The following is a 14,339-nucleotide window of genomic DNA, read 5'->3' on the forward strand; positions in this document are numbered from 1 at the left end:
TGAGCGATGCTTTGTGCAGAAGTCTGAGATAGCTGAGAACAGAGCAGAGGCCTGGCTATCTGCTGAGAGCTCATGGGGCTCCCCTTGGCTGCTCTGTTGGGACAGATTTACCTCTCCCAGTGTCTTGCTTATCTAGGGTTAACCTTTTCTGTGTCAGGATACATCTCTTAGTGGGTCAGACACTGTCCCTCTGCAGCCCCTGTTGGCTGGCTCCATCTCCTACGACGTACTTCGTAACCTCTTTCTTTCTGACAAAGAGGTTATCCTCATTTTCCTCTGTCACAAAGTCTTGAACAGAGGTGTTTCAAATTATGGCCCAGGCAATGCCGACTGTGTAAGGTTCCTGCCATTTTGTCCTGCTCTTTGGTCTCACTCTGGGAAGCAGCAGGAGGGAGGCACAAGCACGCACTTGGGAAGCTTGTTCCTGTTCCCCAAGCTGCCAGCTCTGCATGCTTAAAAATAGGGTTTAAATCCTCTCCTGGGTACAAGAGCCACACAAGAATTTTGTAGAGCTTTTTAGGGGGGAGGAGGAGGATATTTGAGACCTGGAGCCAGGGTGGGGACACAGAAAAATCCTCTGCACCTGCTGGAATCATCCTCTGATTTGCTGGTGGGGTGGGATGGGTGCCTGATTGCCTGACAGATGCCATGGATTTTCCTTGCTCTTGGTGTGTGCAGTCAGCAATTTGAAATAAAACGTGCTGTGCCAGGCAGAAAACCTCGCTGCTGGAAGGTGGAGTTCAAGCAAGGGGTAGTTACTCTTCCCCCTCCATGTGCAAGGACATTGCTAGTTACCAGTTGCACCCACTCAGGATAAGTAACTAGTTAATATTGGGCTTCAGATCTGTATAACATTCCTCTGCCAATAAAGCCTTGCAGCCTGTGTGAGGCTGTTCATGTGGATCTGAGCTCTGGAAAGCAGTAACTGGATCTCCCAAAGCTCTGGGAGCAGGTAAGTGATGTTTCCCTTCTCCATATGAAGAGATGGTCTGAGCAGCCATGGACTGTCGTGAGAGATGGTGGCAGAGGCAGGGTTAGATGCTGGCCCTCCTGGCTCAGCTGTAATTAGATGGGTTTGGGGATATTTCAAAGGACTTCATAGAGGGATTAATCCCTGAGTTTAGTGACTGTGGGTTTCCAGGAATCTTTACAACCTGGCAGACAAAGATCTGCAGCAGCTCTTGCATTCCTTGGGCTCACAGATGAAAGTTTTGGACCACGCGTGCTCCCTGAGAGCCAGTGCATCCACAGCACTTTTCAGAGAGCAGGTGTGGATGGAAGCCAGGAGTGTTGGTCTGCCATGTCCCTTACAGCCCTTGTGTGGCAGAGGGTTCCTGTGCCCACCCCATCGATGGCACATCAGCAAGGAAGCATGCAGATTTGGCATGAGTGAAGGTGAAGGTGGGAAATGCCTAAGGAAAAGAAATTTCCAGAGTGAAGCATGAGGGGAGGGGAAGAACGTTTTGCAAGTCCTCTCCCTGCTACCAGATCACTCTCGCTTCACTGAGAGTCCGGGGAGGGAGGCCAGCTAACACAGGCTGCTGTGGGGAGGGGGGCTGGCCTTGCAGGGCAGCCTGAGCACTGGCCTCCGTCCTGGTGAGCCTTCCCCAGGCAGAACAGGCCGCATTGGTGCTCCTTGGCTGCTCTAGGGTGCTTCCCTCTCTCTTCCAGGCTCTCCATCAGCTGTATTACGACCCAAACATCGAGAACAAGAACTTGGCTCAGAAATGGCTTATGCAGGCACAGGTGTCCCCCCAGGCATGGCACTTCAGCTGGCTGCTTCTCCACATGGACAAGGTGCCCGAGATCCAGTACTTTGGTGCCAGCGCTCTCCACATTAAAATCTCGCGTTACTGGAATGACATCCCTGCTGACCAGTACGAGAGCCTCAAGTCGCAGCTCTTCACCCACATCACCCGCTTCGCCAGCGGCTCCAAGATCGTGCTGACCCGGCTGTGCGTGGCCCTGGCCTCCCTGGCGCTCAGCATGATGCCGGACGCCTGGCCCTGCGCCGTGGCAGACATGGTGCGCATGTTCCAGGCGGAGGACTCCAATGTGGACGGGCGAGCGCGGTGCCTGGCGCTGCTGGAGCTGCTGACGGTGCTGCCCGAGGAGTTTCAGACCAGCCGCCTTCCGCAGTACCGCAAGGGGCAGGTACGGAGTGTCCTGGCACAGGAGTGCGGCTCCGTCTTCCCTTTGCTGGAGCAGCTGCTGCAGCAGCAGGACTCCCCGGGTTTCATCAAGCAGAAGGTGTTGAAGTGCTTCTCCAGCTGGGTTCAGCTGGAGATCCCGCTGATGGACTGCGAGAACCTCATCCAGGCAGCTTTCACCTCTCTGCAGGACCCAGAGCTCTTTGACACAGCAGTGGAGGCTGTGGTCAATGCCATTTCCCAGCCCGATGCCCAGAGGTAAGGGCAGCCTCTCCTGTGTGCTGCAGGCTGGTGCTCCTGGGCATCAGTGGGGGAACGGGGTGGGAAGGTGGGCCCTGGAGGTAATGATGGCAGGGTTTAGAAGTGGGAGAATGTTAAAAGCAGCTGAAGGCTATTGGTTTCTCATGGTTGGTCCTGGAAGGCTTTGCACTGTGGTTGACTTGTAGGAACTCATAGTCTTGAGCAGCTGCAGCCCATGTCCACCCTTGCCTCTCAAGCAGACGAGGATGCTCACTTCAGGCCCCTCGTGTCAGATCCTGCAGCAGCTGACCAGAGAGCAGCTGCCTGGCTCCTGCCAAGGGGAGTTGAGAGACCCTCCTCTGCCTCGTGCTGCTGATCCAGCCAAGGAGCTGATTCAATGCAGAGATAATAAAACCAGATCTGTCGGTTTTCTCCCTCCCCCTGGCTCCAACAGCTTGTGCCAGCCGAGGATTTGTCCTTTGTCTGTGGCCATGGCTGCCCCTGGAGCAACTGAGCTGGGAGCTGGGGCTGGGTAAGGTCCTGCTGGAGCTGCGCCGTGGGGCTCCAAGCTCGTCTGCTTGGCTGCGTTCTCTGAGCGGCTGTCAGCTCTTGGGACCAATGCCTGCAGAAGGGAGAGTACATCTCCAGTTCCTGTGGCCTCATCCCTTCCTGGCTGCTTAGCAACCTTCCCCTGAAGAGGAGGGTTTCCTTGAAGGCTGGGCTGAGCTGCTGCCACTGTGCATCCCTGTGCATCGCTGCGCATCGCGCAGGCTCTGACCCTCTGCAGCGGTGGGAATGATGCTGCTGCTGCAGCTGTGAGCCCTCCTCTTGGTTTAGGGCAGGGGCAGCCAGCGTGTTCCCCAGCTCTAGGGGCTGCCCTTTTCGATTGCATCTGTAGGGGTTGCATCTGTAGGCTGCAAGTCCTGGTGCACAAAGGGACCTGTCAGGATTTTAGTGTGCTGCTGGGTGTGGGGAGGGTTTGCCTCGTGCTAGCATTCAGAAGATGACAACAAGCTGCTTTTTCTTGTGTCTAGCAAGGGTTGAGGACCAGCCCAAATCCTTGTAGTGGGTTTGGTGCAGAAAATGAAAAGGTATGAGAAGGTCACCTGCAGTTCTGAAATGTTGGACTCTATCTTCCTCCTTTCCGTTTCCCTTGAGTCTCAGAAGTCCCTTGGGTGTCATTCCATACCTGTGTGCAGGAGCCTGGCCCTACAGCACTGTTCTTTGATTGCATTAAAAGGCTGAGTTTTCTGTTGAGCTTTCCAAGTGAATTTTGCTGAGAAGTGCGACTGACTGTGGGGTTTCCTCTCTGCTCCTGCACTGACCCTGCCATGCAGCTTTTGGCGCATTTGGTCCTGCCATGCTGGATGCTCCCTTACAGCATCATCAGTACTTGCTCTCCATCCTTCTTCCTGAAGGCATCATCAGCCATGGCAGAGCACCCTCCTGTCTGTAGCCGTGCGGGCATGGCCAGGCCAGGGCAGGCAGCTGGCCTGAAAGGCTGCCCAGTGTGTAAGCCGGGTGCAGCCCCTGCCCCCGGGGTGTGGGGACAGCAGTGGCATTGTCACAGGGACGCCCTGCCAGGCGGCGTGTGGTGTTGGCTGCTTCCCAGCCCCGGTGGGCTCTGTCTTCCCCTTTGTCCCTTGTGTCCTCTATCCTGTGTTCCTCCTCCCGCTTCCCCTGGTACCGGCTGTCCCGCCCCTCTGGCTTTGTTGCTCAGCCGAAGTGGATCCAGCTCTTCTCAGAGCCCCCAGGGAGTCTCCTGACCTTTTTCTCTCTTATCTTGACAGTCTGGGAGATCCCTGCTGCGTTTCAGCTGCTCTCTTCCTCCAAGGTCTCTCGCCTTTGTTTCTGCAGGGCCCTTGGCTGCAGGCTCGGAGCATCCTTAGCGCTGGGCTGCTGGCATGGTCCTCTCCAGAGTTTTGTAGGGCGTTGCTTCATGAGAGGGTTAGCCTTGGGGCTTGCCACTTTCCCATGGATTCCCTGAGTGTTTTGGACCCCGTGTCTTTCCCCCCTTGCTCCCTCCCAGCTGTCTTCATTGGTGTTGCTGCAGAGGTGATCATGCAGGTGTGCTTCTGCCATCAGCAGAAGGGTCAGTGGCTCATGAACTTGGCTTCTGATGCTGAGGGTTAGGTAGCCCATGGGTCATCTTCCCAGGGGAGCACCACCTTGCAAGGTACCTCTCACACTGCAGCATCTGTGTCAGGTGGAGAAGGGCAGGTGTGACCTCATGGGCAAGGACCACCTGGCCCTGGTGCTGCCTCACTCTTGGGTAAGTCGCTTGTGCTGGCAGCTCCCGTTTTCCTACTTGCAAGCAGCAGCAGGTAGTTTCCTCAGTTGCCTCAGAGGTGTTACTAGAGATGATGCACCAGAGTTTCGTAGGTGCAAAGCGTTTGATCTCCTTACCTGGCAGACAGGTGGGAGCCGTCTGTGCCCAGAGAAGGGGGTATCCTGGGCATTGCTTGAGCCTGGATGCCACTCCTCTGTTAAGATATGGTGTTCCTGAGAAGAAACCTGGGAGGCTGGGCCAGGAGCTGGCACTGGAGCATTTCTGAGCACACCTCTGCTCTCAAAGGTGGTGGGAAGCTCCTGAGTGGCAGGAGGGGAGGAATGGAGATACTGTTGCATCTCATTTGCAGAGGAGAGGCTTGGGCTGGATTTTCCGTCTCATTTGAGGATTATCCCCTGAGCTAAGTGGGTCAGAGAGCCTGGCAGCGCGTGCTGCAGGGGGAGAGCTGGCGTGTGGCACTTGGACATGCTCCTGTAGTGCAAAGGGTAGTGTTGGAGTGGGGTGGGGACCTAGAGGTACATGTAGACATCGAGTATGCCTGTGGTGGGAGTTACAGGGTGTGGATGTTGGACACTGAGTTGCCCCTCTGAAAGCAGCAGGGTGTTGCTGCAGTGGTGGAGCTGGCAGGATTGCCTGGTGTTCAGCCCATCCCTTTCTGGGCTTGGCACCTGGTGCTGAATTCCTGAAGAGGAATTTTACTTGAAGAGTTTTCCAAGAGCTTCATTAGAAACAGGTTTTTAATAAGATTGGGTTAGTGTCTTATCAGGATGTGGTTCAGATTTTGGATTGGGAAGGGTAAGATTGTCCCATATGAGCTGCCCATATCTCCCATCTGGAGGTTGTCCCCCACACTGTGGTGTGGTTTGGGTTGTGGGAAGAGCAGAAGGACGTGCTGGTCCCGTGGAGGGAGCTGCAAATGCTGCAGTTCAGTGGGCTTTGAGAAGGGCCAGACAAACTCAGGAAAGCAAAATTTGCTCAGCTGCTAAATACCAGGATAGCAAATCTTGCTCAGGAAGGCTAAGACAAATGACTGGAGGGAAATACATGGGCAAGAGTCACCACATGACTGTCATGTTCATATACTCTTTCACAGGCATTCCCAGTTTTTGGCTACTGGAAACAAGCTGCTCAGCTGGGCATCCAGGGGCTTGTCTGAGCTGGGATGGTTTTGTCTTCCTCTGCCTGACACTGAGAGGTGCTGGGGGTGGGAAGTGGTGGCTGGCAGCAGGGATAGCAAATGCAGTGTCTGCCTCCTTGCCTGGGGCAAGCTCTGCACCTGGCCAGGGATGTGGCATCAGCTGGTCACTTGGGCTGGGTAGCAGCCCAGACCTGGTGGAGTGACCTGGGGCTCCCTCTCCTGCTCTATCTGACTTAACCATGGGTCTTGAGTGACTGGTTAAAACAATTCACCTAGAGGAAACACTTCCCTCCTGCCTGGGGACCCTTGCATCCAAATTGCCCTTACGTCTGCAGAGCAGTGAGCAGAGCAAGGTGGTGATCAGGAGACGTGGTTCACCCAACATTTTCTAGAAGTCTTCAGTATAGAAGTCTCCAGCAATGGGATTGCAGCATGGAAGCAAATCCAGGTGGTTATTTCTGTTGGCTGTGCAGGGAGCCCAGAGGAACAACTCAGGTCCAGGCATCTGCACTGTATTTCAAGGTAACCAGCAGAAGCAAGATCCTTGTCATAAACTCCTGAAGTCATAAAAACATTCCTAGGGCAATGTGTGCCCAGTGCTGTGGAGGAAGGATGACTTTACCCTACACTGGAGCAGTGCAAGTTCCCTGTGCCTTTTTGTCTGGGCATTGCCCTGGTTCCCTTGGGCTGACCCTGCACGCAGCATCAGTTCCCAGGGAGAGAAGCTGGTGAATTTCCAAATTCTCCATTATCACGTTGCTCCCACACTGCTACATGCATCCCTCACAGGGCATCAGAGGCTTAAAAATGGTTTATACAAAAATACCTGTCCCCTTTGCTGTCTGATTTCCTCTGGGGGAGAGGGGCGAGGGGAGGCTGACCCCCAGCAGCACAGAGGGGAAGCTGGGACGACCACTGGGACTGGAGGCACCGTGTTCCCTCTGTCTTCTCTTGCTGACCCAGAGAGAAAGCTGCCACCACCAGCACAACTCTGTCCCTGCACTGATGGCACCAATGGCTTTGTTCTCTCCTAAGTCGTCCACAGCCAGAGCCGCCCAGCTGCTCCGGGGTGGACGTGTGGCTGTCCTGCTGTCAGCACTCACATCTCTTCCCCACGGTGGGCACAGCAGAGCTGGCATCATGTGTGCCTCCCACTCCGAGCATCCTTAGCCCCGCACCTGCGTGTGGGGGGCAGGCAGAGCACGCACGCTGCGGCTGCAGATAACACGCCTGGGCGGGCAGGGAAATGGCAGGGAGAAGGCAGGCTGCTCATCAGCCTCCGGCACGGCCTCTCTCCGGGGGCCCTGGGCTGCCTTTCACCTTGGCTGCCTCCTTCTCGTTGCCTTGGTTACCATCCCTTACAGGCAGCGGTGCGGAGGGGAGGCTGATGTGCGGGGTGGGAGGTGGGAGGGCTGTGCTGCGCTGGGCTGCGGCAGCCCGGGAGGGTGGGCCAGGGGCTGTGCCAGGGGCCCAGCGTTCTGCTTGGGTAGGAGTCCCCAGCGGTGGCTGCCCACTTCATCCCAGACACAGTGCACGGTCGGGATGTGCCCGAGCTGGAGAGTCCGTGGTTTCCCACTGGCAGCTTGGGCTGCCTCTGTGCAGATCTGAGGAGCCCGGGCTGCCCCCTCACTGTTTTCCGGGAGAAGAGCCTGCAGGTCTGCCCCTCTCACTGTTCTCCCACTCCCCATCGAGGCTGCTGTGCAGGCACAGCTCAATCACAGGTGGTAGCAGTGACAAGCTGGGGGTGCTGGCGGCCCTGCCAGCAGGTTTGGGTGAGCACAGGCAGGGGCCCACACCATGGTGCATTGGGGATTTGCACAGAGCTGATGGCCACTGGCTCAGCCCTTCTCTTCGCTTACAGAGGCTCTGCTGCAGCAGTGCTCAGGGCTTCAGCTTTTGACCCGATGCCACAGGCTGCAAGGAGAGTTCATGTAAGCAGTAAAGGCTCTCCTGGGTGCATCCCACTGCACAAAGCAGCCTTCAAGTTGGGAAAGCTGGGCAGGAGCCCTGGGAGAGCATCGGGAGGGCTTGCCCATGCCAGCAAGGTGATACCTGGCACTGATTCAGGCTATGCTTGCAGGTATGTGAACACCCTCCTCAAGCTCATCCCGCCCGTGCTGGGGCTCCAGGAGCAGCTGCGCCAGGCAGTCCAGAGCGGGGACATGGAGACGTCACATGGGATCTGCCGAATTGCTGTGGCCTTGGGGGAGAACCACTCCCGGTGAGTGCTGGGGATGGTCCCCAGGAGAGGGAGTGAGCTTGGAGCAGCCTGCTATTCCCCACGAGCTACTTTGTCTGTGTCCTGTCCTGCACCCAGTGTCATGTGTCAGGGCAGAGGAGCTGGGCTCACAGTGGAGGTGCCATTCTGACTGTGCTCTCTGCTTCTCAGGGCCCTCCTGGACCAGGTGGAGCATTGGCAGAGCTTCCTGGCCCTGGTCAACATGATCATGTTCTGCACTGGCATCCCCGGACACTACCCCGTCAATGAAACCACCAGCTCCTTGACACTCACCTTCTGGTACACGCTGCAGGTCAGTGGCCATCGTGGGCAGCCTGCCTGGGCCCTGCCCTCCAGGCAGGGCTGGAGGCACCAGTGCATGGGGACCGGGGTCTGGCCTGGTTGCGTTTGGTCCCAGGGATTCCCCGTGTCCCCACTCCTTGCCCTGCACTTGCAGCTGCCGCAGGGCACATACCTAGGAAGTGCTGGCCCCATGGCTTGCTTTTTCTGCCACCAGTCTTCCTTAGAAGACTTAGAAGTGTGAGCCATCCTTTAAGGGCCTCATTAACACAACTAATTAAAACTTCATGTTATTTTTTTTTTTCCCCAGCAGCAGACCTGGTTGCTTAGCTCCTTGCTGGGCGCCTGCAGCAGGCAGGGAGGAGAGCATGGCTCTAGTGGCTGCCCAGTGTGGGGTCCCTCTCCCAGGGCCAGTGTTCCTGTGCCAGCAGAGCAGCCCTGCCTCGTCGTGCTCTATTTTTAGCTCCTGTTCATCCCTCAGCTCCATTCCTCCGCGATCTAATGTGGTGTGGCTGAGTGTGGGCAGGGAGGAGGGTGAAGTCGCTGCTGTGCAGGCAGCTCCTCTGCTGCATGAGGCCAGGCTGAGGCTCCCACTGCCTCTAGCGGCTTCTCTGGATAGGTCTGAGGTTATGGGTGCAGGCAGGAGAGCACTGTACTCAGGCATCCATCCCAGCCTGCCTCGCAGCAGTCTGAGGCACATGTGCTCCTGGTGCAGGCTGCTCCTGAGGCTAGGATGTGGCAGGGCACTGCCACCCCTTATAACCGTGCTATCTGAGGGTCCATCCAGCTGCTGGGGCTTCTGGCATCTTGCCTTCAGATAGTGCTGCCACTGCAGAAGGGTTCAGCATCAGGTGAACCTCAAGGAGCTGGAAATGTGGCCTCCAAGGCATGACAGGGCTTACCAGCCCTGGGAATTGTCCCTGAGTCCCTTATGCAGCAAGCACGGTAGCTCTGTTTTCCTTTCACTGCAACACCTGATGTATTTATTCCTCCTCTGGCCTCCAGGATGACATCCTCTCCTTCGAGCCAGACAAGCAGGCAGTGTACCAGCAGGTCTACAGGCCTGTCTACTTCCAGCTGGTGGATGTGTTGCTGCACAAAGCCCAGTTCCCCTCTGATGAGGAGTACGGCTTCTGGTCTTCGGATGAGAAGGAGCAATTTCGGATATACAGGTACAACTGCGAGGTTTGGGTTTGCTTTTCAACTGCGAGGTTTGGGTTTGCTTTTCAAGCAGGTGAGGATGCAGGCAGCATCCTGCCACCCTGGAGGCTGAGTGCTGTGGGATGAGCCAAGGAGGCACACAGAGGAGATTCCCTCTGTCAAGAGCTCTTTTGGTGGTGGTGGTGATGTAGAAATGAGCTGGTGTTTTGGCACAGCAGCAGTTGCCCTGCCCAGGAATCCATGGGATCAACTCTGTGTTGGGGCAGTGTGCTTGTGTGGGCAGCAGGAGGGAAAGTAATGTGTCCACACATGGAGCTCTCTCTGCATGGGCTGGGGACAGCATTTGGAGACCCATTTTCTCTGCAGGGTGGATATCTCTGACACGCTGATGTATGTGTATGAAATGCTGGGTGCTGAGCTCCTGAGCAGCCTCTATGACAAACTGGGACGTCTCCTGACCAACACGGAGCAGCCGTCCACGTGGCAGGTGAGCGAGGGGACCCGGGTGCCAGGCTGAGAGCTACCAGCCCCTCAGGGACCTGCCCTCGCCATGGGGCATTGAGAGCAAAGGGGCATGACAGAGGTGAGGAGCATGAGCACCTTACCAGCACATGTGGAGGCTCTCTGAGGTCTGCTGGGGAGAGGAATAGGTCTTCTGCCTCCCTGTCCTTAGTGCTGCCAGGGATCAGCCTCCTCAGCCACCGTGGGGCATCTGAGCTGGTTTTTGGAGCTGGGGCTGGGTTGGACATCAGGGGTCAGTGCATGACTCTGACAGTGTCTCTCCTGCCCTGGCAGCACACAGAGGCCTTGCTCTATGGCTTCCAGTCCATTGCTGAGACCATTGACGTAAACTACTCCGATGTGGTGCCAGGACTGATTGGCCTCATTCCCCGGATCAGCATCAGCAACGTGCAGCTCGCCGACACCGTCATGTTCACTATCGGTGAGGTCTTTGCTCGCGCGCAGGCTGGGCTGGGGAGGGAAGGCTCCTCTGAAACCACACCTGCCCAGCAACACTAGTGGTGAAAAGCAAAGCTGAGCATCCTGGGACGCAGGGAGCAAGAGCCTGCAGTGCAGTCCTGCAGTCTGATCCCGTCTGTGTTCACAGGGTCCCTGTCTGAGTGGCTGGCTGATCACCCCGTCATGATTAACAACGTGTTGCCGCTGGTGCTCCAAGCCTTGGGCAACCCTGAGCTCTCCATCTCCAGCGTCTCTACCCTGAAAAAGATCTGCCGGGAGTGCAAGTACGACCTGCCGCCTTATGCTGCCAACATTGTCGCCGTGTCGCAGGTAGGAGCTGGATGCAGGTGGATATGGGATGGTGACCTGGGATGTGCTCCGTGCACACCCTTTCCTTTGCAAGGATCAGGGCAGGGGGACACAAAGGAGCAGTTCAAGGCATCTTGCTTTGCCTTGTTGGGAGGAGCATCCTGCCAGCTGTGCACCCACCAGGCAGCTAGTGCCACCTGGGGGGCATCCTGGTGGTCAGGCCTCTCCTTGGAGACTGAGCTGGTCCCTGCAGTGCTGGGGCAGCTTGTCCTGCAGTCCTTCTTGGCTCTCAAGGTTTAGAACAGATGGGGCTCAGAGTCCCGAGGCACAAGGAGAAGGGCTGGTCTTGGATGAGTTGCCAGAGTGTGCATGGGAGCAGAGAGGTGGAGGGCATGACTCTCTGCTTTTAGAGCCTGGGGGACACTGTCACTGGAGTAAGGAAACCCTGGCTGAGGTTGACTCCTTGAGCCATCCTGCTGTAGAGCCCATCCAAGCCAGGGGCTCCCCTTGCTGGGTGGCTGAGTGGGCTGGTTCAGGGAAGAGCTTATCAGGGGACAAGGATTTTACTTCTTACCTGTGGTGTGTTGTGGGGAGTCCATGATGCTTGTCTGTGCCGGTACTAGTGTTGGTTGTGTTGTTATCTCCTGCATCAGTCCTGCTTCCTGGAAGTGAAGGGGCTTTCTGTAGCACTCACCCTCCTCTTTCTCTTTCCTTTTGGCAGGAGGTGTTGATGAAGCAAATTCACAAGGTAAGAGGCTGACTCACACCTCTGGCTGCTCCTGTTTTCTCCCCCCGTGCCCCCTTAGTCATGCTCAGCTGAAGACATGAGGGGTGCCATGGCAAGTTGAGCTGTCCCAGAGGAGAGCTCAGGGCTGCCTCCATGGTGTGCAGGACTGAGGGAAGCTGCTGGTTGCCTCTTGCTGTGCTGCCACGCTTCAGCCACGTGGGCTGGGATTGTGCTGGGGGGGTATGTCCCCTAGAGAGGGAAGTGCCCAAGGAGGCCTAACTCTAGCAGTTTGCAGTCTCTCCAAACCCGAGGATGCCAAGATGGCAGGCATGTCTTCAAGAGGAAAAAGAAGGGAGATAAGTGTGGGGACAGAGCCCAGGCTCTACCTGTGACTGGGACAGGGTGGGATGCTCTACCCCACAGGAGCTGAGACAGACTGTGCAAAGGATGGTGTCTCGAGGTAGGGTGAGTGATACCAGCATGGAGATCTCTGGACACCAACTGGTCTTTCCTTGGCGGGTGCTGGGAAGAGGCCATGTGTGCTGATGGCAGAGCTCCTGTTCCCTGGGAATAGGAGCTGGTAGGGAGCTGTTCCCCTCTCCTGCAGTGAGATGCACCTGGAGTGACCCAGATGGAGCAGCTCAGGAGCTGCAGCACACCAGTCCTGGCTTTGCTGGCTGGGCCCCTGGCAGCTGTCTGAGTTAGCAAGTGCGTGGTAGGGCTGCAGGCTGGGCAGTGACCTGCCCTGTTGTGCCTTCTCTCTGTCACAGACAAGCCAGTGCATGTGGCTGATGCAGGCTCTTGGTTTCCTGCTTTCTGCACTGCAAGTGGAGGAGATCCTGAAGAACCTGCACTCCCTGATCACCCCTTACATCCAGCAGCTGGAAAAGCTGGCTGATGAAACGGTGAGTGCCTGTGTGCTCTCTCCCTCCAGAAGCAGCTTTCTCTGTTGGCTGTGGCCCTGGAGCTGCTGTGCTGAAGCACCACTCTGAAACATGGGCTCAAGAGAGAGCACAGTGCAGGGAACCCCTCTCTGGCACTTTGGCTCTGCAGTCCTGGTTCCTCAGCATCCCAAAGACATGACTGTGATTGAGCAGTGCAGTCCATGTCATACTTTGGCTTTATTTTCCCTGGCAGCCCAATCCCTCCAACAGGCTGGCCATCATCCACATCCTGGGCCTGCTCTCCAACCTCTTCACCACCCTAGACATCAGCCACCACGATGATGACCATGAAAGCACAGAGGTCAAGAAACTGCCAGTGCAGCAAGGACCCAACCCAGTGAGTAGAGTGGTAGCTGATGCTCTCTGTGACAGCCTGGCCAAAGCCTTGCTATTCACTGCTGGTGCCATGAAAAGGGGATTAATGGGGAATACAGTGTGGGAATACCAGCAAGAGGGTAGTGCTCGTGCATTTCAGCTAAAACAGCTCCTTCAACTCATCCCACCACTCCTGAGGTGGGCAGAGGGGACTTGCCTCTTGGATACCTCTTGGCTGGGTGGTGTTCTGGGTACTGCCTGCCAACTGTGAGCATGCCAGGCTGCTTCAGAAAAAAACTGCCCAGCTTTGGAGAGGGGAGGTGGTGCCCGAAGATTTGAGTCTAGGCCATGCTTAATCTTGAATCTTCCCCCCCCCAGTGCTGCAGGAACCAATTCTCTTCAATGTCTCTCGTTCCTTACAGGTGGTGGTGGTTCTTCAGCAAGTCTTCCAGCTCATACAGAAGGTTCTCAGCAAGTGGCTGAATGATGCCCAGGTGGTGGAGGTAATCAGGCTTCACCTGTGTACTGCCTGCAGCTCTGTCTGTCCTTGCAGACCTGAGCTGGAAACAGCAAAGGACAGGCTCTGGGTGATGGCATGTGAGACAGATGTCTTGCTGGGTTGTCTAGACCAGTGGTGCTTGCTGTCATCAGCAGTGCCTGGCCATTCTTGTCTGTCTTGTGCCTCCACCAGCTCTATTCCTCTGCAAAACCCAGCAGGGAGATGGGATCTGCCCAACCTGTGTTCCCTAAGAGGATAGCTCTGTTCTGACCTGGACCTGTGCCATCTGGTGTTTGTCCAGTTTGCTCAGTCCAGTAATGCCCATGTGCAGTGTCTCACCAGCTGCTTCTCCCTGGCCCCCAGTGAACCTTCCTGCTGTGATGGGAGGATGTTTCCTGGTCACTGGCAGCATCCTGTGCTGCAGGGCAGGGCACTGGTGTCAGAGCAGGTCTGAGCTCTCTGCCTGGCTGGTCCCCATTGCCAGGTCTTCCCTCCCCTGGAACCAATTCATCAAGCCCTGACCATCAGGAGAGGTCTCCTGATGCCCATTGCTCATGCAGTCCCTCTTCTCCTGCAGTCTGTCTGTGCCATATTTGAGAAGTCTGTGAAGACCCTCCTGGATGATTTTGCCCCCATGGTGCCTCAGCTGTGTGAGATGCTGGGGCAGATGTACAGCACCATACCCCAGGTCTCTGCCATTGAACTCACCCGGCAGGTACAGAGCTGTGCTTGGGACTGGGGCTGCCGCTCCCAGGGAGGCTGGGGATGTGCAGGACCAGCAGCAGCTTCAGTCCTTCTCTCTCTCTTGCAGCTGGTTCACATCTTTGCCCATGAGCCTGCCCACTTCCCTCCCATCAAGGCCCTCTTCTTGCTCGTTACCTCAGTCACACTGACCCTGTTCCAGCAAGGTACGTAGGATTAACCCCTCTCTGCGCTGGGGCTGTTGTCAGGCTTTTGCATGCATGGAGTCTGGAGGCGTCAGGAATGGCTGTTTTCACTCCTAGCTAAGCTAATGGGGCCATCTCTCTTTCTTGGATTCATCCCAACCCCTGGAAGGTGGGTGCCTTCCCTGAAGGGCAACAGAAGCA

General features: G+C 56.4%; 1 protein-coding gene across 2 annotated transcripts in view; it reads left to right on the forward strand.

Moving 5' to 3' along the window:
- The window catches only part of IPO13 (importin 13), a 31,499-nt gene that overhangs the window by 7,838 nt on the left and 9,322 nt on the right, over positions 1-14,339 (forward strand). For both annotated transcript variants that reach the window (XM_051797112.1, XM_051797122.1), the window contains exons 2-14: positions 1,672-2,408; positions 7,899-8,039; positions 8,208-8,349; positions 9,342-9,508; positions 9,864-9,984; positions 10,293-10,440; positions 10,606-10,787; positions 11,488-11,514; positions 12,264-12,398; positions 12,631-12,774; positions 13,175-13,255; positions 13,829-13,966; positions 14,063-14,159. In XM_051797112.1, coding sequence (XP_051653072.1) covers positions 1,672-2,408; positions 7,899-8,039; positions 8,208-8,349; positions 9,342-9,508; positions 9,864-9,984; positions 10,293-10,440; positions 10,606-10,787; positions 11,488-11,514; positions 12,264-12,398; positions 12,631-12,774; positions 13,175-13,255; positions 13,829-13,966; positions 14,063-14,159 — 2,260 coding nt within the window. The remainder of the gene's footprint in view (positions 1-1,671; positions 2,409-7,898; positions 8,040-8,207; positions 8,350-9,341; positions 9,509-9,863; positions 9,985-10,292; positions 10,441-10,605; positions 10,788-11,487; positions 11,515-12,263; positions 12,399-12,630; positions 12,775-13,174; positions 13,256-13,828; positions 13,967-14,062; positions 14,160-14,339) is intronic.

Source organism: Manacus candei, unplaced genomic scaffold, assembly GCF_025592945.1.
Source record: "Manacus candei isolate 608988 ecotype Guabito, Panama unplaced genomic scaffold, ASM2559294v1 h1tg000005l, whole genome shotgun sequence".
NCBI lineage: Eukaryota > Metazoa > Chordata > Aves > Passeriformes > Pipridae > Manacus > Manacus candei.